At 33.0% G+C, this 23,610-nt stretch overlaps 5 protein-coding genes across 6 annotated transcripts; 3 read left to right on the top strand and 2 right to left on the bottom strand.

Annotated features, from left to right (window-relative positions):
- Window positions 1-575: 575 nt before the first annotated feature.
- LOC107963345 (RNA polymerase sigma factor sigB) lies at window positions 576-4,642 on the bottom strand. Its single transcript, XM_041105048.1, has 8 exons — window positions 4,460-4,642; window positions 4,202-4,312; window positions 3,056-3,243; window positions 2,080-2,685; window positions 1,763-1,993; window positions 1,520-1,660; window positions 1,202-1,402; window positions 576-1,087 (listed from the first exon to the last, which is right to left on the bottom strand). Exons 2-8 carry the CDS (start codon window positions 4,278-4,280, stop codon window positions 797-799), a joined length of 1,737 nt encoding a protein of 578 aa, XP_040960982.1. The 5' UTR covers window positions 4,281-4,312; window positions 4,460-4,642; the 3' UTR covers window positions 576-796.
- A 2,789-nt stretch (window positions 4,643-7,431) lies between these two features.
- LOC107904345 (glycine-rich protein A3) lies at window positions 7,432-8,989 on the top strand. The gene is made up of 3 exons (XM_041105050.1): window positions 7,432-7,494; window positions 8,023-8,340; window positions 8,571-8,989. Exons 2-3 carry the CDS (start codon window positions 8,055-8,057, stop codon window positions 8,747-8,749), a joined length of 465 nt encoding a protein of 154 aa, XP_040960984.1. The 5' UTR covers window positions 7,432-7,494; window positions 8,023-8,054; the 3' UTR covers window positions 8,750-8,989.
- Window positions 8,990-14,521: 5,532 nt separating this feature from the next.
- On the top strand, window positions 14,522-18,434 carry LOC107963352 (uncharacterized). 2 transcript variants are annotated; one of them, XM_041105051.1, is made up of 4 exons: window positions 14,522-15,040; window positions 16,607-17,274; window positions 17,469-18,181; window positions 18,336-18,434. In XM_041105051.1, exons 2-3 carry the CDS (start codon window positions 16,667-16,669, stop codon window positions 18,157-18,159), a joined length of 1,299 nt encoding a protein of 432 aa, XP_040960985.1. In that variant the 5' UTR covers window positions 14,522-15,040; window positions 16,607-16,666; the 3' UTR covers window positions 18,160-18,181; window positions 18,336-18,434. The 2 variants fall into 2 exon arrangements, with proteins under 2 accessions (XP_040960985.1, XP_016755398.2); XM_016899909.2 differs by adding an exon at window positions 15,500-15,629 and having other exon boundaries at window positions 14,649-15,040; window positions 17,469-18,359.
- Window positions 18,435-18,607: 173 nt separating this feature from the next.
- LOC107963369 (tubulin-folding cofactor A) lies at window positions 18,608-20,644 on the bottom strand. Its single transcript, XM_016899917.2, has 4 exons — window positions 20,380-20,644; window positions 19,926-20,086; window positions 19,544-19,630; window positions 18,608-18,881 (listed from the first exon to the last, which is right to left on the bottom strand). Exons 2-4 carry the CDS (start codon window positions 20,076-20,078, stop codon window positions 18,780-18,782), a joined length of 342 nt encoding a protein of 113 aa, XP_016755406.1. The 5' UTR covers window positions 20,079-20,086; window positions 20,380-20,644; the 3' UTR covers window positions 18,608-18,779.
- Window positions 20,645-21,850: 1,206 nt separating this feature from the next.
- LOC107904351 (cytochrome P450 89A2) lies at window positions 21,851-23,610 on the top strand. The gene has a single exon (XM_016830699.2). The coding sequence runs from the start codon at window positions 21,851-21,853 to the stop codon at window positions 23,390-23,392; it is 1,542 nt and encodes a 513-aa protein (XP_016686188.2). The 3' UTR covers window positions 23,393-23,610.

Raw genomic sequence — 23,610 nt, forward strand, 5'->3', positions numbered from 1 at the left:
TTTAGTTTTTTATTTAATTTCTTCAATAATGAAAAATCAATTTTTTAAAAAATAAAAATATTTAAATATATTTTATAAATAACAATCACAAAATTAAATAGTTAAACTTAAACTCAATTAAGTCTTTTTCTTTTACCAATTATAAATTAGTTGCACCAGATTTTTAACAATTCAATCCATTTTTTATTGATTTATTTTTATCTGTTAAATCGATTAGAGTATCAATTTTCAATTTAAATAATAGATTCAGTTCGATTTTGAGAACTATAAATTTATTCTAGTAAAAAGAATTTTTAAAATTTTATTTAATTTTTAGACAACTTCTACTACTATCTATATCCATACACTCCTTAACTATTTCAACTGGATTTTTCATAATTCAATTAAATTTTTATCAATTATAAACCATCAAGTCTCAATTCAACCGATCAATCCGGTTAAATTTTGGTAAGTGAAAAGAAAAAACTTTAAAAGAATTAAGTGAATTTTTATACAATTCTTTTAACCATTTGTATTTTCAAATCAATGCATTATACCAATTAATTTAAAATTTAATCGATCAAAATTATCTTTAATGACTACTTTAACTATCTATTGATTTATATTATTATTTTCAACATTGCCAACAATCCTAGAAAGTTGAATCAAACATAACCTTCATCTACATTTGATAATTAATGAGAAAAAATGTTATTAGTGCCTGGATTTTATGTTTGATACAGTAAAAAAAAATTGCATGTTTTCTCTGAACTTGTAGGAATGAAAAAGGAAAACTAGAAGGAAAGAAATGAAGTATCTACGAGGCATATGAAAGTAAATATTGCTGCAGATGTTTTGTTCTCCTTTTGTTCTTCAATTTCCGAAAAGCGCATAGCTCGATTTGCCGGATTCTTTCCCTGCTTACACCCATCGACTCCCCGATTTCTTGCAATGTTTTCACCCTTCCATCTTCCATTCCGAACCTCCATCGAATCACTTGCCTTTCCCTTGGACTCAGACTGTCCAATACCTTCTCCAGATCCTTCTTCATGAACTGTTTCAGCAAGATATCTTCAGCTGAATCTGCTTCGGGATCCGCGATTACTTCCTGGACAAGAAAATAATGTGGTCCCGTTGGAACGAAATAGAAATGTGCCGTATCGATGACAGGTTAAAAATGGGAGAAAGGAATAGTAATTGCTGCATGTGAAATAGGACGGACCGACGGTTTAAGGTTTTGGTTGATCCCAATCTTTTGATCGAGTGATCTCGGAGCCTTTGGTGCAAGTAGAACAGCAGTGAGGCTCTTCATGGAGAGTCCTGTTGCCTCCGCAACTTCAATATTGTCAGGCTGTCTTCCATTTTCGCTGAACAACTGCTTTCTAGCCTCCTTCACTCTGTATGTTGCCTCGACCATGTGAAACTGTAAAACCGGAAAAAGAGGTTGAGAAAGTTACAGATTTGGCCTTTTTTACTTCGATAATGATTGCATTTATCGCAAAGGGTGATGAATTTAGGACCAGAACAGTTTAGAACTTACCGGCAAGCGAATTGTCCTTGACCGATCGGAGAGAGACTTCCGTACAGCTTGCTTAATCCACCAATGCGCATAAGTTGAGAACTTGAAGCCTTTAGAAGCATCAAATTTCTCGGCACCTCTTATAAGGCCTCGGCATCCTTCCTGGGAGTGAATCACTCAAGATTCAGACACTAAAGCGTAAGCTAAATCAGCTATTTTCACGATAAATTCAACTTGTTCAGCAGCATGCTGGAGATCACATACCTGAACAAGATCTTGAAGATTCATTCCAGCCCCCTGATAATTTTTTGCAATCGAAATAACAAGCCGTATGTTGCTTTTAATCATTTTGTCCATGCAAATTGTGCCATAATTCAAGCGTTCCCGAAGGGTCTTCCGATCAACTTCAGCAGCAGCAGCCCATTGTGCAAAGGTAGGTGGTCGTCCACAGCGCTCCGCAAGCTCCTCATGGAGTCCTTCTAGTTTTAGCAAGTCCTGAAGTCATTTATAAGATGGCAAATTTATGTACAAAACAAAGAAGATGAGCTTTACATTCAGAAATGCCTGTCGATTCATCATACCTGTATTCCTTCTGACAACTCAAGTTCTTCATTAGCAGTGAGAAGCTTGGAAGTGTTGGTAGTCCCTCTCAAGTAACGCAATGGATCAGAGTAGTCTATATCTTGTAAAGCACCACGCCGTTTTCTGTTGGTAGAACCGGACTTCACTGAAACAACGTTGGTAGCAGCCTTCTCAGCTGCTCTCGTTCTTTTAGCTTTTCGTTCAGTTTGGCGATTTGACCTCACTGCTATACTTCTGGATAATTGTTCCTCAAGAAGTTTAAGTTCTTCATTTGTGGGCTCTAGTTCATCGGATTCTTTTGTGGAATTTTGCTCTAAATGATCTTCTTCCAGTTCAAGTTCATCCGAGACGTAATCTCCAACAATACCGGCCCTCTCTGCTTCAGTAAACAGACCCCACTTTGATGTTAAAGTATCGGTTGCAGATGACCCTGGAGATTTCATTTCTGTTTTGGCAAAACCGTGATTCTTAACCATAATGGCAGCATCCTTAGCAACCTTAGCAGCTGCTCGTGCAAGAGCTACTGCTTCAGCAGCAGCAGCAGCAATTACGGCCTCATCACTTGTAAGAAGATTTTCAGTTGCTAAAGTTGCTCCGAAGCTTGCCTGCAAAGACAACGAAATTATAACTCTTACACACACTTCATAGTATGACATCAAAACAAGCACCAAAATTTGAAGTAAACCGAACTTGGTCACCCTTAATGAAGTAACTAAAAGAGAATTTAGAAGTGACTATCATCCAGAGATAATGAATTGTCTCAATTTTGAAATGCATGATGTTCATATACAATATGAAGTTTACCTGAACATTACTGCTCATTGTCTAGCATGATCTTCATATAAAGAAGTTTATCTATGGGTAATGAACTCGATAAAGGAAGAAAACATGTCAATTCCAGAAGTTCAATAGTAAATACCCCGCAATTTTCCGCTCTTATTCTTGACATTATATACTCAAAATAACAAGACTGACCTCGGAAGGTGGACCAGTTGCCCCTGTATATGTCCATGGTCCATCGGTCACAACTGAATTCGAATGAGCTTCAAAAGATGGTAATCTTAGCTTCTCTACATCAAGCACAGCCGTTGTTGCCATTGATGTCGATGAAGTGGTCGATAAAACACATTGTGAACGGAAATATATAGATTCTTTGTGTTTTGCTGCAGGGTTCAGCGAAGAAATCATGAGAAAACAAATAATGACAAATGGTACCATTAACAATTAGGACAATGAACATACAACAGAACATTACAAACCATTGTCATCCCAATCCCGTAATGTTACAGATACAAAAGAATGACTCTCATTATAATCTATGATCATTTACTGAATGTCAAGCAAATACACCAAATTCTATCAGAGAACACGGTAAAATCCTCGGAAATTAACAAGCCAACAAAAAGGCCTGCTAAAGCAAAGACAAGACAAAGGCAACCAAGAGAAAATCAAACCGTATTACGTCCTCGAATGCTAAAGCCCAAATGAAGGTCATGAGTTCCACTATACTCTTTTTTCCTTATGCAAAACATTAACACTAGAAATGTAGGCAATACGCATTGAACACCACTAAGACGAAAAGACCAAAGCGATAATGCAATATTGGCATAACTTAGATTGTTAAAAAGTGACATAACCACATTAAACTCTCACTCGTTTCAGATACAGAAAGGTGGCTAACACATAAAAAAATAAACAAATCCAGTAAAACCTTATCTGAATTCTTGTAAAAATAAAAGGCATTTGCTACCGGAACCGATTTAAGTTTATCGGATTAACTACTACACACCCTTCATAGATGTAATTGGGGTAAATTCATTGACTTTGTGGCATTGAGATAACCAGCAAAAAGTACATACATATGAAATAAATCCAATAGTGGAGAAGCTACTTAAAACTATCACAAAAAACAAAACACCCATTTTACTTCTTGATAAAATAAAGTCACTAGCTTTCAATCCAAATTCAAACTATTACAAAAATCAAAGTAAACCCATAATCCCAAATTAGTTCTGATTCAATGAAGTCTCCAACTTTCTATCAAGTCAACAATATATATACAGCAACAATCCATTTGAATTCCAATTCAAACAAAGCCATTTTTGAGAGTTAAAAGCTTACAATGGTGAGAATGGTGAGCTCTGAATTGGATAGAAAAAGTGTCTGGTTGGCACTTGAATTGTGGCAATAAACAAGACATCCTCTCCTTCCAGCTTCTGACTGAGATATTAACTAAAAACAAACAAAAAAAAGTGAACTTTCGGTTTCTTCTTTAACAGCCCAATGATATGGTTCAGAAAATAAACAATGGGTTATCATTTAATTATCTCCATGTTGTGCCCAAGGATGAAAAAAATATATAAAAATAAAGAGACTTACTGTTTCTGTTCTTGTTGTACTAAGTTTAAGTGTTTGACATTTTGAAGAAGAAGATTCCAGGGCTGGGAAATCAAAAGAAAGAACAAAATGATTGAAGAACAGAGAAAAAGGAGAGATTTTGAGGAAAAGGGTAATGGATGTATTCTGATAAATAAGAGGATAAGGGGAAGCAGGGTTGCCTGCGGTTGAGAGAGAGACAACGGACACAGACTTTTTCTGGGGGGTTGAATTTCGATATTAGTCCTTCAATTATGCATAAGTTATGAATTTAGTCTCTCGTTTAAATTCTGCTATTAGTCCCTGAATTATTCATAAGTAATGAATTTAATCTCTATACTTTAAAATGATAATTTTGTACTTTTAGTATTTTAAAATTTCAGTATTGTTCAAACAAAATCTATTAAATTCATTATATTTTTTTGTGTAACCACAGGTGTCCTCTCCTGTTTTATGGTTTGAGCCTAGTTTTGCTCATGTTAATAATGATATTCAAGTAAAGTCCCTCCCAACAATGTCAATTTCAAAATTCGAGCTTGATCCAAATACTGAGAAGGAAACCCACTTTTACTTCTTCCAACCACTTGTTGGTATTAAACTCATTAAGTTAATTTTTATTATTTTCACGTATTGTTCACACAAAATCAATTAATGGATTTGACAGTTGTCATTTTATGTCACTATCGAAATTTGAATTTCGAAAAGTATAGGAACTAAAAATGATCCAATTAGAAAATATGGATTAAAATCTACAACCAAATTAAAATATAATGACTAATTCTACAACTTATGCAGAGTACAAAGATTAATTATTTTTCTCGACCAAATTATTGATTAAAAATTTGAAAGTCAAAATATGCTTCAAGTATTTATACTTTTCATATATATAGAATTTAGTCTATATACTTCTATTTTTAGGAATTTAGTCATATTACTTTTCGAATTTAAATATTTAGGTTTAGTTGTTAAAACCGTTAAATTTATTCTATTAAATTCTCTAGTGTGACATGTTAATTTTTTTTTTTAAAAAAACCCACTCCGATAGTTGTTTAACAAAAAAATGACATTTTAATGCACCTGAATTTAATAGAAATTTTTAACAGTGTTAACAATCTTAAAAATTCACGTTAACATTTTAATCCAAATAAAGTATTTAGATTAATTAATGATATTATAAACATGAATGTGCTAAATTAATTATAAAATAGAGTCTAAAGATTAAATTTCAATTTTAAGCATAGCTTAAGGACCAAAACTAAAGTTTGACCATTATTATATAACCAAAGAAAATGTAAAAATATTATATATTCGGACGAGTGTGAGAATGCTTAAATATTTAAACTTACTAATAATATTATAAATATTGAGGTGTAAAACTATGTTAAAAATTAAATTTGAAATTTGAACATAACATAAGGACTAAAACTGAAATTTGACCAGTTTTTATTATTTGGACAAGTGTCCGTTAACGAACGCTTAAGGACTTTCTTTCTACAGATAGAGTCTGGTAAATAGCTGCGAATCAGTTCAAATTCTTTTCATTAAAATAACAGAATAAATTATAAAAATAGTCACTTAGTATATTTCTGTTTTGGTCATTTAGGTTTGACTTTTTTTTATTTTAGTCATTAATATTATCTAAATTTAATATTTTGGTCAATCTTTCGTTAAATCACTAACAATGGCCTTTTTTATTAGCAAACTAATAAATTTAGCCCTCTAATATTTATAAATTTTATCATTTTAATCCTAATTTTAAAAAATTCAACACATCTAGCCCTCAACTTTAGACATTCTATCAATTTAGTTTTACTTCTTAAAGATTCAAAATTCCAAAACTTAAAAAAAAATTTAAAAAAATTTAAAAGTTTATTTTTCCGATAAATATACATAAGATTTTGTAACAATACATACAAAATATTACTTAAATCATATTCAAACTTTTCTTTTTTATTTTTTAGTTTATTTTATAAATAATTTTAGTATACGTCTAGCATTACTCATTAGTCCTCGTTAAATTTGCTGAGTGCTAGGCACTGCCTTTGCCCACAATCACTAGCGCTAATAACCCTTACTCCAAACTCCCTGATTTCCACATCCTCTATCATGGCGCCATTGAACTAGGAATTAGTTGTGAAGTTGTCGGTATGGCCTTCCACCTAGTGGGTCTCTAAGACCTCATCCCCGCTTAGATACCCCCAATCATACCCGCTCTCAAGCATAACCTAAAATGTAACAAACTCGTTTTGGGCAACAACTTCAATATATCGATTCTTATCATTTTCGACTTTAAAATGTAATTTTTGACCCAACCTAAATATGATGGTCATTAATGTAAAAACAATAGACTTTTTTTTATGATTTTCAACCCCTTAAATTGTTTTTATTTCCGATCGATTAAATAAGCATTTTTTTACACTAATTATGGTAAGATAAACCATTATAATATTTAATATAAATTTTGCATTTGACTTTCTTTTTAATGCATGTAACCTTATATTTTATTTTGTAATATAAAAAATTTCTATGTTTATTTTAATTAATACTATAATTTTTTAAATAATAAATATTTAATTTGTATAAAAATTTACATATGTAATTTTACATGTTTAAAATGTTAAAACTTTTACTTTATTATGAGTAATATTAGTGACAAATTAATATTTTGGTACTCTGGTTGGATCAAGTCAAATTTGAATAGCAATATATATTATATTACTCATTTCACAGTCATGTTCGGAGTTCGGAATTACCTTCCCAATAATAAAATATATTTTGTAAGGATTTTGTTGACATTATTTTTACATTTTTTTATCCCCGAACAATTTCTCTAGCTTCGTTCCTGAAAAAAAGATAAAGGAGGTTAAATTAAATTATTAATTAAAAGGGCTAAATCTATAATTGTAGCATTTAAACAGATGTGCTAAATTAATGGGACGAAATCTAAGGAACTCTCTCCCTCTATAAAATCATTTCTATCATTTATTTTGTTTTCAAAGCCAAATGAGATCATAGTTTAGGTTCCAAAGAATCTCCAGGTAATCTTTATCTGTCCTTTTCTTTCATTTTATTTTATTTTTTGAATTCTTCATGTAATCCTTTAGCATTTGGGGGTGATTTCATGGTCAAAGTTTTTTGATATTGTATTACATCCATGGGGTTAATTTCCATTCATGATTAAAGAGAATGGTTCATGATTGATTGTTTGCATGTATAAACGTGTTCAATCATCCATGTCTGGCTTGTCAAATATTGTTGCCAAAAAGGCTATGCATGTTTTTTTTATGTATGAATGTGGACATGCATGTATGTATTTGTCGTCGGATCCTTTATATACATCCATGCACTATGGCATATATGTATACGTGTATGTGTATGAATCTTTCTTGAACAAAGAAGCATCCATATAGATGGCAATAAATGTAGTATTATATTATTTTCATGCATATATATATCATAATTTGAGTATAGTATTATAGTTTAAATATGAATTACTTGAAAATTGTGTACGATCTTAATTTTCTTTTTGTTTTGAAGTTTATTTTTTTAACTTTGTAATAAAACAGTTATTTTCGTTCATCAATTTAAAGAAAGAAACATGGGAGATAAAAAAATTTATTATGCTTCACCTGGATCTTATCCCTACCCACCACAAGGATATCCTTCTCCTGGTGGATACCCACCAGCCGGATATCCTCCACTAGTAAGATATCCTTCTCATGGTGGGGGATATCCTCCTCCCAACGTATACCCTCCACCAGTCGCTACAACATATCCTTCACCTGGAGGATATTCTCTTCCTCCTCCTCCTCTTCCTCCAGGATATCCTCCTCCAGGACCAATAGGACAAATTCCGATAGTTTATCCACCAACTAATTATCCTGGTATGTTCCATAACCCTTTATTAATATTTTCCTATGACTATTTCATACATACATAATTACATACTTGTTTAGTGAAAATGATTATTGAAAAATGTTTTACCCAAATTTAAATGCTTGTTTCCTAATAAACTTTCATTTTTTTTTCTAAAAATAGGAATTTTCTTAGAAAAAAAAACTTGACTTTCTATCATATATCACTATTTAAGTTGAAGAGTTAAAATTTACCGCAGGTGTTGGTAGTAGTGGTGCATATGGGGCACACCCTCACTATATGGCACATGGTGCTTATGCAACACATGGAGGTTACTATGGCCATTGTCATGGAAAGTTCAAACATGGGAAATTTAAGCATGGGAAGCATGGCATGTATGGCAAGCATGGTGGGTATCGATACAAGAAGTGGAAGTAATTCTTTGCATACATACATATGCATGCATAGTTGTTTTTGTATACGAATGAATTGGTTCCATTGGAAAAGGAGTTGCATATCATCCTTTTTGCCCTATGCATTAGCCAGGGCTAGAGTGCACAAAGTCCTTATTCTTGGTGTTTGTATTTTTGTAATTTTTTTCATATTGTTTAAATTATTATGTATATTTATGATTTTTAACACATTAATAATTTTTATATATAAATCTTGACATATTGTGTATTATTCTGTTTTGTATATATTTAAAATTGTCGTATCTAATATCATTTTTTTATGAAAATAGCCTTCGCAATAAATAGATAAGAGTTATAAATCGCTTTTTGGGTTTGAATTTGGTAATTTTTTCCATACTAGGATTTGAAATTTCTTTTTGTCTAAGTTAGGTCCTAGACTTAATAATCGTTCTATATTGTGGCTTGAACTTTTTTTTATCCAAATTAGACCCTGAACCTAGAAATTATTCCCACATTAGGGCTTGAAATTTTTTTTGTCTAAGTTAGTTTTTGAAAACCTTAGAGTTCAGGTCCCAATGTGGGAATAATTACCAAGTTTAGGCCCTAATATGAGAACAATTACAAATTTAAATATCAATGTGAAAAAAGCTATCAAATTCAAACTCTAAATAATAATTTAACCCCAATTGAAATTTGTAGCTAACATGCAAACCTAACAGTACTTTCAATATTAAACCAGTTTTATATAATTGTTTTTATTTAAGTTACATTTATAATCGATACATTCAATTAATTACAAATTTAATCATTACAATAAACTATCAAGCTAATATTCTTTAGAGAAGTACTTTTTCTAAGTAAACACTAAAAAAAACCAAATTTATATATAGGTCTTTAAATTGAGATAATTGGGATAATATCTGTCTATGTTTGGAATTTGGATAAATAAAATATATTAGGCTCTAAATCCACAATTTTCTTTAATTAAAAGCTCTGCATTTTCTTTTTCTACGCAGAAATGGTGAATAAAGAAAATTAGGCATTGAGCCGATTGAGTGTTAGCTCGATTGGCATGAGCATTGTTGTCAATGTAGGAGGATATGGATTCGAGTGCGTCAAAGCACATTATTCTCCTATTTATCGGTTGGAGATACATGCGCTATGGATAGTTCTAGACATTGTATCAAAAAGAGCAGATATGATTAACACGTATAATAAAAGATAAAAATATTTATCATTGGATCAATTCAATCGAAATAAAAAATTTATTTAATTGGATAATTGGTCAAATTAAATAATTAAGCTAAACTTTTCATCTTAACTGTATTAGGTAAATTAAACAACATTAAACCCAAGTATGCCAAAAGGCTAGGAATGGAAGCTATAGCATTCCCTTACATTCACTTTCCTTGCATAGATAAAAGGGTTAGGGTTTGAATATATATTTTTTAAAATTAAGTCCATAATAGTTTTATTATGTGGCCTGGACCTTTTTTTATTCAAATTAGGTCCTAAATCATTTTTTTCATTTTTGTTTTCTTAAATTCATTTAAATTATTGAGTTGTATAAATTTTTTTAAGATAACCAACTTTTATAATTATATTATTTATCGTGGGTAAATATTTTCATGTTTAATGAAAATTCTAAATTCTATGAAATTGTTACTTTTAATAATATTATTTTTAATTTAATTATCCATATATATTTCGTGATAATTTTTTTAAAAAAAATAAAGATTTTAAAGATAAATTAAATCATTTTTATATAAAAATGTATTTGGATACAATTTAGCTTTAAAATTTTTTGCTTTTTAAATTTATATTATCAATATACCTTAAATAAAAATGGACAAACTTTTCATTTAAAATTTGATCTAGCTTTACATTTTACAAAATAATAGCATTCTTTTAATTATAACTTATTTATAATCACTTTGATGTTTTGTAGTATTATTTAATGTTTATAATATTTTAATTAAAGCAATGTTGGCATGAAAGACAGTTAGCCAAATTTTTATTTTTATTTTGCCTGTAGAACTTTCGTATCTTGATTGTTTGTAAATTACATTTTAATATCATTTATCACTAATTTTCTTTTTTGAATTGACTTTCAATTTTTTTAGAATATATTTTCACTCACTTCCGATTATGTCTCAATCAGTGGCTAAAGTGGTGGAATCTAACGGCCCCATTACAAGCTTCATCTATTGTTCTAACCTATTTTAAAGTTTTTAAAGGTTGAAAACAGTAGTTTAACTATTACAAATTTAGGGGTTACAAAACCTACGTCAGGTTTTCTAATTTTGATTTTAAACTGAGAGAGGATGTACCGGTGTGTGGCAATGAACTCCGCACAAATGGAGTGCTTGGGCTTGGCTGAAGGAACAATTGTGGTTGGTCACCATTTTACTCCACCTTCACATTTTACTCTTTGAAACCACTGGATTGCAAGAAAAATCCATAAAAAGCTCCAAAATCATGTACTAGTAATTTGTTTTGGTAGCCTCTATTTGTAGATTTCCTTCAATTTTTTTTCTTTATTTAGGTTATGAATAAAGGCCAAAAGATCCTTATTGAAGTGGAGGAAAACCAATACAAGCTTAAAGTTAAAGTTTCCACTAAAGATCAAAATATGGTATCTAGGAAAACCAGTCTTCTACTCACAGAAACAAAGATTCTTGGCAAGTGATTTATAAACAAAATTCAGGCACTCCAACAAATCAAATACAAGGAGCTAATATGCAAAGAAAGTGAGTGTAAGACAATGCTATAGCTTGTATTACTCAACAAGGCTTATGTACAACAAGGCTTTTATACAAACCAAATACAAGAGTTAACATGCAAGGAAAGTGAGTGTAAGAGATCTAATGCTATAGCTTGTATTACTCAACAAAGCTTATATAAAACAAGGCTTTTATACAATGATTCATGTTCCAAATGAGGGTGGGGCGCCTCAGCCAAACACCTTAACATCCAGGGGCTAATATTACAACTAGTGTAGGGTTAAGATGCACCCTCTAGATTATTTTAGGTCTAAAAACATTAACTAAATTGAATTAGATCAAGGAAAGACGGTTAGAGACCCTTACTAAGTCTGTAGGAGGCTTCATCCCACCCATCTAGAGGATAGAGGCCACTTTGGGCTTAGACCTATTGCCCTCACAATTTGGGTATTCTAGAGTGATTTGTTGTTTACCCATGTGTCCACTTGATTCCATTAACTTTTAGAGTCCACATGCACCTCAAGTATGCTTGGTGTACCTTGTGAACATTTGAAACCATCTTGAAAGGAGTTTGGAGATTTTTAAAACCTGGTATCCCACCAACGTCGTCTAGGGGGCTTCGAAGACGTTCGAAGCCACTCGACTAGGTCTCCTTACACGTACAATTGTCACAATGGTCACTACTCTTAACAGTCATATACAGATTGTGACAATTGCAACATTTGCCCATATCAAACGCCCAGAATATTTGTTGCATAATCACATATTTACTTTTTTTTTCGGATATTTTCATCTTCGTTCTAAGGTCCAACTTCGAGATTCATATTTATTTAAAGTAATATATCTTTTAAATTAAAAAAAGGTTAAGAATTCATATTTTAATATATTCTTGTTTTCGATATCTAATATTTTATTTTGTCCATTATCAACAACAACAAACAAACAAACCTACTAGTGTACTAGTAAGTAGCTAGCCTCTTTTTGCATGTTCTTGAGAAGAGAGTGGTGCAATTTTAATGGTTTTGGGACCCATTCCCTCAAAGCTTGCACATGCAGTTGGAGTTCTCTCTTATCCTTTCTTTTTCTTTTTCTGTGGCCACATTTTTGGTCGACACATGTTGGTTCACACTGCTATTTTGGGACGTTCATGCAACTTATGACTGAGTTGATTTAGGGCATGAAAAATTAAGAGAAGATTTCAAGGAAATTATGCTTGAATTTCAACCTTTGTTTTCATAGACTTTGAAAAGCATAAATTGTTGTATAAAAATGATTACCACATAACCAAATATCTCACAACATAAGTTTATTCTAAGAAATAAATTGGAGAAAATGTGCTTTATAAATATTTTTAAAAAAGCTTTAATTCCAAAGTAAAGATTTTTAGTGATATATAAGAAGGAAACAAGGTTTTTTTTAAGTATATAAAAAAATTATTTGAAAAAAAAAACAAAAATATTCGATATACTATTAGTGGATTTTTTAAACTCTACACCGGCCGGGGTATAGGTCTAGAAGGTACTTTTGAACCGATTAAATCAAAAATCAATACAAACCGATTAAACCAACTAAAAATCGATTTAATCAACTATTGAACTGGTTGAATCGGGATTTTTAATTTTTTTTAACTTTTAATAATTTTTTAATTAGACCAGAGAATCAGTGGTATGATCGGTTCGACCATCAGTCCAATTTAAAAACATTGGTCAATTTTTACTAGTAAAAAATGTTGAGTTTAGATGAAATTTTAACGTTATAAAAATAAATAAATCAAATTGTCTCAATTTAAAGTATAAATATTAAATCTTGATTTAAGCGTACTTATAATTGGGCTAAAATCAAAATTTGACCCGACACTATTATATATATTTATAATTTACAAATGATATATGTCAATTTTTTTATTAATTTCGTCTCCTGACGCAACAATTTTAAATTCTATGAGTAAAATTTGGAATGAGAAAAAAATCAACGCACTTAGTTTGTTAACGCAGTTCAAATTCATCAATTCTATGTATGCAAGGTCTCACTCAAAATTGATTTTATTTAACAATTTATTCAGAACAACTATTGACTTAAACCTAATCTAGTTTAAACCCAATCTATGCCTACAACAATTGATAATTGTAGCTCCAAAATCGAGTCTAAATTATCAAAATCACTCTCTCAAAACCTCACAATACAATGAAGAATAACTTTCTAATAAATGCCTAAGTAAAAAGTGTTTAAATACACTTTAATCAACATTCAAATTCTCAATAAAAACACTCACCAAGAAGCACACTCTCTAGGGAAATCAATAACCTAGAAATAGACTTCAAATAGCTTCATCTCCAAATTAAATTAGGATAAGTCAACAACCTTCATTAAGTTGAATGTTACTTGAAGTAAATATCAGTCAATTCATTGACAAATAAGTCTCTTACTTATAGTAAATCTGATCAGTAATTTATCGTTTAAGATGATAAAAAATCTTAGTAAAAGTTGAATTTCAAGATTATCGTTTCATTTGAATAAGACTTTAAACTCTTTTAAATTTAATTTCTTTGTTCATAACAATACATCCAATATATCTTCTATTTTATGTTTAGTATAAATAACCAATATTATTTTTGTACAAGTCAAAATTACCAACTTAATTGACCTTGTCAATACAGAAAAACGTGATTTTGAGTGCGTTTTAAAAAAGATTATGGGTAATTCTAAATATTATCTATAATCAGAATCCATAATCAGATCGATAATATATATTTTTGCTAAAATTCACTTGTGAATCAAAATAAAATATTTTGAACAGGAAATAAAAGGAATAAATTAAACAATTTTATATTTAGACAATTGACAGGTTCCCAATTTATTTATTTTTTTGGACGAGAATGTAAGATGAATAATTATTAAAAATTTTATTTGATATTTTTTTGAGATAATTTAATTTTAATTTTGAAAATAAATTAAAATTCATAATAAAACTTTTGTGTCAACCAAAACCCGCCGCGGATTACAGCTGTATTCACGTCCTCTCTTTCCTCAAAAATTCCTTTTTATAATACTTTTTTTTACTAATAATTTATTTTCTTTTCATTTATTTAAATAAAAAATCTATTTAAAAAATGATTTACAAAGAAACGTTCGCCGTTTATTTCGAGAAAATTATTGAGAAAAAAAATCTTTTTGGGTATAATTACAATATTTAGTTACTGTACATATATATTAGAGAAAGGAACAAAAAAAAATCTGAAAAATGCAAGAGAAAGACAGATTTTATGAAATGGAAGAAAAATAATAAAATGATTTAAAAACAATGGAAAAGCGAGCTTCTTAATCCTCGTGATCTGCGAAAGAGTCTTACGTGAAAACCCAGATTTGCCTTTAAAGCCTTTTGATTTTGTTCCTTATTATTATTATTCATTGTTCTTTAACTACCAATTATTGTTGGACATTATATAAAAAGCTTGGCTTTTTACGTGGTGAAGGAGAAAAAAAGAATTCATCTTGGGGGGTAAAAGCTGAAAAAGGAAAGGATTTTTAATGTTTTTGTTTCTGGGAAATTTGTTTCCTTCAACTTCTGTATGAAGAAAAAGCTTCATTCAAAGGTGGGTTTCTTTTATTTTTTTGTTTTAATTTAAAGAATTTCCTCTCTTTTTTTTTTGTGTGTGTGTTATGTTTATAGCTAACACTTGGATATAAATTTTGGGTTATTTTAGGTGAGTTTGACTTTTGTTAGTTGGTGGATGCAGATTTTTTAGCTGGGTTTCAATGTTTTTGATTGCTTTGCAAGTTACCGACAAATATATATATATATTTTTTGTTGAATTCCATTTTAAGTTGAAATTTTATGTGCGATTTCCTTTTTAAGTGGGAATTCTTGGTGAGTTTTTCATTCTGAGTTCAAGTTAGAAGGCATATATATATATTTTGGGAGTTTTTCAATGGAAAAGTGTGCTAAAAGAGAAGAATTTGGAAATTCTAAGCAAAATATTTATTGTTTTTGAGGTCGGATTTTAGTAAACTATATATACTTGGAAGCTTAATTATGGTAACTTTTGGTTCAGATGAGGTCAATTTGCTGTTTTAGAAAAAAGAACCTTGAAGGAGTCAAAAGGATAATTGAAGAAGCCCTGTTGCATTGTTAGGTGGATAGTGAAATTTCAGCTTGAGACACTGGAGTCTCTCTCTCTATATGTATGTATATGTATGTATGTATGTATATATGTACATATGTTTGATAAATTTTCATGAGTATAGATGGTGAATGGGATGTTAGTAAGGAAAATGACTGTTTCTAGGCTGCTGTATGTATGTACATATGTTCAAGTTAGAAGCCCTGTTGCATTGTTCTTAGGGCTGCTGTGCGGCAAATTAGGTGTCCAATAATTCTAGGATCTGTGTAACTTAGTCCTGTTGATGTTTCCAATAATTTCAACTTTTGCTTGAGCTTTCAATGTGACATAGATGGCAGAAATATAGTTTACTATCTATTTCAACTTGATGATTCTCCCTATTTTCAGTTATGAATCAGTTGAAAACCGACCAGCGTTTGAGAAGATCCACTTATCTCACTATAATTGATATATCATATTGATCATGGCTTGGAATACCTGTGGCAAGAAGCTCTTGATTAGTATATTGCCACAGAAAAAAAGGGCAAAGAGAATGATTTAGCTTTTGATGCAATATCGAGCTACGGAACTTGGCAAGATCTTCTAGCTATTGCTTAGGGTTTGAATCTTATTTGTCTAACATAAGAAGCTTTTAGTTTGGCGCCTTTTCTTTGCGTGTCGCAGTAAATAACTTTGAATGGTATCAATAAATCCTACTACTACTATAGCTTTTTGTTTTTCTCTGTTCGAAATATTGGGTAAAGGTAGATAACAAGGATAGATATGGTACATGCCAGTATAATGTATATGATCATACATATATAACCACAGAACTAAGCTGTTGTAATTACTTAACTGACTCCGACTGGGAATTTCTTGCTTAGGCAACTCGATTGCACTGCTTATATGCCGCCTTTCAAGTTTTATGTTTGATTAAAGTTATCTTAATTCAAGTTATGAACATATGCAGATCGCCTAGCAAGCAATAATCTTTGTTACAGCATGGTTCTGAGTTTGTTTTTGGCATTTAATCTTTACTTGCCTGATGAAATGTGACAGGTTCATTGAGTTGTTGGAGCTTAAAGCTTTTTATACGATGGGGAAATATTTGTGACAATAATGGATCCTCAGGCTTTCATTAGGTTGTCAATAGGCTCACTAGGTCTGAGGATTCCTGGTCCAGCCCTGAAATCATCAAAAGCTGGAATTCATGCATTCTCTGCCCCATGTTCATGTGAGATACGACTCCGAGGTTTCCCTGTCCAAACAACACCAATTCCTTTAGTATCCTCCTCCGAAGTTACACCTGATATTCACAGTATTGCCACTAGCTTTTATTTAGAAGAGTCTGATTTGAAGGCTTTGCTAACACCTGGCTGTTTCTATAACTACCATGCTTATTTGGAGATCACTGTCTTCATGGGGAGAAAGGGCACGCATTTTGGTGTCGGAGTCAAGAGACAGCAGATTGGGACATTCAAGTTGGCGGTGGGTCCTGAATGGGGTGAAGGGAAGCCAGTTATTCTTTTCAATGGATGGATCGGGATCGGTAAAAACAAGCATGAAAATGGAAAACCAGGAGCAGAACTTCATTTGAGAGTACAACTAGATCCTGATCCAAGATATGTATTCCAGTTTGAAGATGTGACGATGTTAAGTCCTCAGATTGTACAGCTCCAAGGTTCTGTAAAACAACCGATTTTCAGTTGCAAATTCAGTCGAGACAGGTTATGTTACAAGTTGCTTCATCTGTTTCATTTGTGTGTGTATATGTCCAAGAAGGTCTAGCTAAAAAATTTGCATGGAATGATTTCCATAAATAGGAGGAATTGTGACTTGTTTGGGTCATGGAACTCAGAGACGGGTCTTTGTTATTTTCCGGACAATTGTTAATGAAAGTATTCATGGTTTTGAACTGCAGGGCATCACAGGTTGACCTATTAAACGCTTACTGGCCAGGTTCTGCTGACAATTTAGACATAGAGACCGGTAGAAGAGAGAGGAAAGGATGGAAGGTGAAGATACATGATCTGTCCGGCTTGGCTGTTGCGGCAGCCTTCATAACCACTCCCTTTGTGCCATCAACAGGTTGTGATTGGGTTGCCAAGTCCAACCCGGGAGCTTGGTTGATTCTTCGTCCTGATGTTGTGAGGCCAGAGAGCTGGTTACCTTGGGGAAAACTTGAGGCATGGCGTGAGCGTGGCATCAGAGACGCCGTATGCTGCCGATTTCACCTCTTGTCTGAAGCTCAAGACGGAGCAGAGGTTCTCATGTCTGAGATACGTATTAGCGCTGAAAAGGGTGGGGAATTTTTTATCGACACCGATAGATTAATGCGGCAAGCACCAACTCCTATACCAAGTCCACAAAGCAGTGGAGACTTTTCAGCACTAAGTCCGATCTCTGGTGGCTTTGTAATGAGCTGCAGAGTCCAAGGGGAAGGTAAGAACAGCAAGCCATTAGTGCAACTGGCCATGCGACACGTGACATGCATAGAAGATGCTGCCATCTTCATGGCCCTTGCGGCAGCCGTTGACTTAAGCATCGAGGCATGCAAGCCTTTCCGAAGAAAGTTTAGGAGAGGCTCCCGAGGCTCTCGCCATTCTTTATGAAAAAAAAGAACAAAGAATTAAGGTGATTTGTTTCCATGAACAAAGTATAGCTCTATATTTGCTTTCATTTCTGTATAATTTGGCATTGTGTATAGGATATTTTGGTTTAGGTTTTATCAAAATATTGTTTATGGTGTCAGTACAGCCTATAAATGACACCTATCTAATCTATCCAGTCTTCAAGCTGGGGACTTTGTACAGCTGCTGAGGTTTTTCCACTTTTGGTCCAAGGAACTCCCGGAATCCAGTAGTCACATTGGGTTCCAATTATTCAACTTTCAAAGGTTATCTTGTTTAAGAAGCACCGAGCTTTGTTTACTTGTAAAGGGACAGAAGATGCTCATCACATTAAGCTCTGCAAGTGGCCTAATTTTGCATATAAACTCATAAAAACAAGCATGAATTCCCATTTTCTTCCACAAATATGTGAAAAAAACCAGACATTAAGTACTCGAGAAAACAACATTGGTATTTGCAGAATCAGTTTCAGATAACTGGCAAGATTCCAAGTTCCAAAAGACATCTTACCTGGTTGTAGCTAGAAATAGAAACATACAAACTTTGTAACCATCTATGTCAATTTTTTTATGGTAACTACAGCCACTTAAAAGAAGCTGTCACTAAGCCTCTGTTGTTTGAAACAACTTTTCAACTTCGGTTATGGTGCTGCGAGCATCTTCGAATTCAGGGCCTTCCTTCTCATTCGCTTCCTCCAATTCAGCCTGAAACCAAATATGTAGTTCATCAAATGCAGTAAATTGATCTTCAATTGGGTAGGAAGTAGACTTGATAATTTTAGACATGACATGACCTCGACAAGGGAAAAAACAACTAAAACAAGGCATGAAACAAAAATTAACATGAACATGGCATGACCATGAACAAGTGCAAAGCATTTGGAAGTCGGTCATCCCTAAAAGTTACCAGCAAATTCAGTTATAGGCAGTGTATGTATAAGCCTACATTTCTCAAGTAAATCTGTTTGTGTATGCCATGGCAATATATGCTATCGGAATAACCCCTCAGAACATAAGTCCGCAAGAACTAAAATCTGTTTGCATATGCCATGGCAATATATGTTTTGAGTTTCAACAATGGTTAGTGCACCAGTTCCGATTACTGGACCATCCTACCTTGGTGCAACAAAGAATTTAAATACTGAAAAAGTAACTAATGAAAGGCTATTGAATACAATTCTCCATCCCCTAACTTTCAAACAAAATATGGTCAGGACCTAGTTGGTAATTAGCATATAAAACCGGATTGTGGCTATCTAGGAGGCTCTAGTAGAACAAACAATGAACAACAATCAAATCACAGTTCATTAATAGTGATGAATTCAGTAAGACAAGTAACTTCATCAAATACTATTATTGTACAATACCAAAGTTGCTTTAAGGTCAGCTAATGAAGCCTCTAGCCGCTTGTGACAATCAGGGACCATCATCCTTGATTCAGCCAGCACATTTTCCTGCCCAAGAAAGATCAAAATTTATATGTATATGAAACAATTCACATCAAGTAGCTCCAAAATCTACATTATGAGTGACAAACATAGTTATGTTCCAACACAAACATGATCGAATATATAAACCAATGTTTCAATTAAGATGGGGTGAACTGATCAAACATGAAAAATAACATGGAATCTAAAAAATGGGTCTTTCTCAAGGACTTAGACCTCTACGGCAGGCAAACTTCTACCATTAAAAAGGTCGGGGGGGGGGGAAGAGCTTTAAAAAGCAGCAAATTAAAAATAATAATACCTGTTGCTTTAGGTCATAAGGGTCAGCTCCTTTCTCTTTCATGTCAGCTGTTTTAGCAGCTTCTCTTTCAACTTCCTTCTCATATGAGTGAAGCTCTTTAACAATTCGTTTGCAAGTCGATGTCTTGATTTTCAGATTTCGAACTGTTGCCATTGGTTAACCTGTAAAAAAAAATAAATCAAAATGCTTTCTTTTACTGATTTCCACACTATAAATCATTCCCAAAAAACCCCCAAATTTCTTTGGTTTCAATAAGTAGTACTACAATACTATTCATCCTTTCAGCACTTTTTTTTTCCTATCATCCTTTTTTCCTATAGTTTTTTCTTGCATTTTCTCGGGAACCAAACAGATGGTTCGTTTTGGAATTTGAAGAGATGGGTTCAATCGATTCTTGTTTGAATGGAAACAAAAACCCAAAATAAATAATAGAAAAAAGCATACAATTACATACCTTAAGGAAGGAGATGAGATCTGAAGATGAGAAGAAGAGTGGAGTAGAAATGAAAGCTTCACAAAGTGAAAAAGCAGGCCAAGAAAGAGAACATGAGAAATATTTGGTATAGCAATAGCAGGGCCGGGTTAGCCCACTTGACCCGGTAGACCGTATTTAGTCCGGATTTAAATGAGGTAAATTTTAATTTGGATCCACTCCATTTGAATTAGTTTTAATATAAATTTAATTTAGATTTAGATTGAATTATAAAATGAGTTGTTCAGGTTCATTTTAACTTCTGATACATTTGCTGTACTTAAGCAGCAGAGGTGTTAATGGATCGGGTTAAGTTGATTCGGGTCAGGTTCAATCAAAATATTAGGCCCCTTTGTTAGGGTTGGGCTCGAAAAATGGTTTTAAGTTTTTGTCCAAGTGCGGCATGGATAAAAATGTTAAAGATCAAGCTCGGCCCGTCAGTATTATTATTTTTATATAAATTTTGTAAAAATATATACAATATATCAAAAATACTAAAAATATTAAAAAAATATTTTCCGATAAATTGAGAATAAATTAAAAAAATATATGTATACTTAAATAACACACTAAGATAAGTGCAACTTAATAAGCAAATACCTCTAAAATCATAACAATAAAACAAGAGTTATATAATAACAACAAAATAATAGCAACAAAATAGTAACAACATAATTGTGAAATAATAGCAAAATAGTGAAAAAAATAATAAGCAAAAAGCAACAAAATAATAAAAAAAGTAAGAAAAAAGAAAAAAGAAATAGCAAATTTTTTTTATTTTGCATATTTGGACCGAACTGGGTTCAGACCAAAAAAGTCTTACCTGAGACTCGATCTGTTTTCTAAATGGGTCTTATTTTTTTGTCTAAACTTATTTTTCAAGTTTATATTTTTACTCAAACCTTCCCACTTTTTAAATAGGTCTTCTGGCTGGATGTGTAATTTGTTCTAGAATTGAGTTTCCCCAAGCAACCTACATGGAATTGGAGGGGGCAAGTCAAGGGTGAGGGCTCATGCATTTGGTTGAGCTTTCGTACTCTTTTGGCTTTGCTTTGTATGAACATGATGAATTGAAATAGGAAATGCAATGCAATTGCTTGTGTTAAATCCAAATAAAAGGAAATGGAGACTAAATCCGATTGTGTATAAACTGATTTAACATTCGCTAGTTCAAGAAGCAAGAACGAAGAATTAAGAAACAATTTTGGAACTGTAGGAATTGCACTACCGACCAAGCCATAGGCGACATGATTATTGATAGCTTCAAACCCTTAGGCATGGCGTTGTTAACTAAGACGGAATCCAACCCAAAATATTCGACATTTTTGTATAATCCCCTCAGCAAAAGGTGATTTTCAACATTGAAATTTGGGTCAAAAATCCTACGACATGCAAGAGACCGCCGCTATAAAACACCAAGCCTAAGTTTCCCATTTCCTCGTCACCGAAAAAAATGGAAATTTGGTTCCTTATCCTTCTCTTACTCTCCAGTTCTCTTCTTTTCAAAGCCTTCTTCAACTTCTTTTCCTCTTCGAAAACTGTTCGTCACACTCTTCCTCCGTCACCTTCCAGTTTTCCGATCATCAGCAGCTTATTATGGGCCCGCAAATCCCTCTTACAAAACGAACAAAGCCTCCGTCACCTCAGCCGAACACTTGGTCCAATGGTCACTCTCCATGTCGGTCCTTTTCCTTCCATCTTTGTCTTCGATCGTTCCCTAGCTCACCAGGCTTTAATCCAAAATGGCTCCTTGTTTTCAGACCGACCCAAATCTCTCCCTGCTAACATGATCATGGACAGCAACCAACATAACATCAGCGCCGCTTCTTATGGCCCTACATGGCGGCTCTTTCGACGGAACTTGACTTCGGAGATCCTCCATCCGTCACGTATAAAGTCGTATTCTCTTGCACGAAAATGGGTTTTGGGGATTCTTTTTGGGGTTTTACAACAAAAGGCTAAAAGTGGAGAATCAGTTGAGGTTTTGGTTCATTTTCAATATGCTATGGGTTGTTTGTTGGTTTTGATGTGTTTTGGTGACAAACTTAGTCAACAACAGATTGAAGAGATTGGTGCTGTTCATCGAAGGGTGTTGAATGGTTTTGCGAGATTCAATGTGCTTAACTTATGGCCTAGAGTAGTGACCAAGATTTTGCTTCGTAAGCGGTGGGATCAGTTGTTTCAGCTACGCAAGGAACTTGATGATGCATTGATCCCTTTGATAAGAGAAAGAAAGAAAGCTAAAGATGAAAGATTGAGTAACAAGGGAAGTGATGATTATGAGTTGGCATATGTTGATACTTTGTTGGATTTGGAATTACCAGAGGAGAAAAGGAAACTTGATGAAGCTGAAATGGTCACCTTGGCCTCGGAGTTTATCAATGCTGGTACTGATACAACCTCCACAGCTTTGCAATGGATTATGGCAAATTTGGTGAAATACCCTTATATTCAAGATAGATTGTTCCTTGAAATCAAAGGTGTTGTGGGAGATTATGTGGAAGAAATCGAAGAAGAGGATTTGCAAAAGATGCCATATTTGAAAGCAGTGATTTTGGAAGGGCTAAGAAGGCACCCACCAGCACACTTTGTGGTGCCACATTGTGTGACTGAAGACACTGTCTTGGGAGGATACTTGATCCCAAAAAATGGAATGATCAATTTCATGGTGGCAGATATGGGGTGGGATCCAAAGGTGTGGGAGGATCCAATGGCATTTAAGCCTGAGAGGTTCATTAACAATGCTGGTGGGGGGGAAGTGTTTGATATAACAGGGAGTAGGGAGATTAAGATGATGCCATTTGGAGTAGGGAGAAGAATCTGCCCTGGACTTGGCTTGGCTTTGCTTCATCTCGAGTATTTAGTGGCTAATTTGATTTGGAAATTTGAATGGAAAGCCATGGATGGAGATGACATCAGCTTGGAGGAGAAACATGAATTCACCATTGTGATGAAGACGCCATTGATGGCCCACATCTCACCGAGGAAGAGCTAAGTTATTGGACTTTCTACTTATAATATTGAATTATATATGTGATCATGAATTGGTCTCATATGTGATCTTAGCTCCTAATAGAAGTCATAAAATAAATAATGGGTTTTTATTGAAATAATGTAAAAAACAAAGTTGTGTATGGGGAGTTATTCCATAGAATAAATTTTATTTTAAGCAAATATTTCAATATTTATAGGTGTCAAAATCAATGTAGCATG

The sequence above is a fragment of the Gossypium hirsutum genome, chromosome D11 (assembly GCF_007990345.1).
Source record: "Gossypium hirsutum isolate 1008001.06 chromosome D11, Gossypium_hirsutum_v2.1, whole genome shotgun sequence".
NCBI lineage: Eukaryota > Viridiplantae > Streptophyta > Magnoliopsida > Malvales > Malvaceae > Gossypium > Gossypium hirsutum.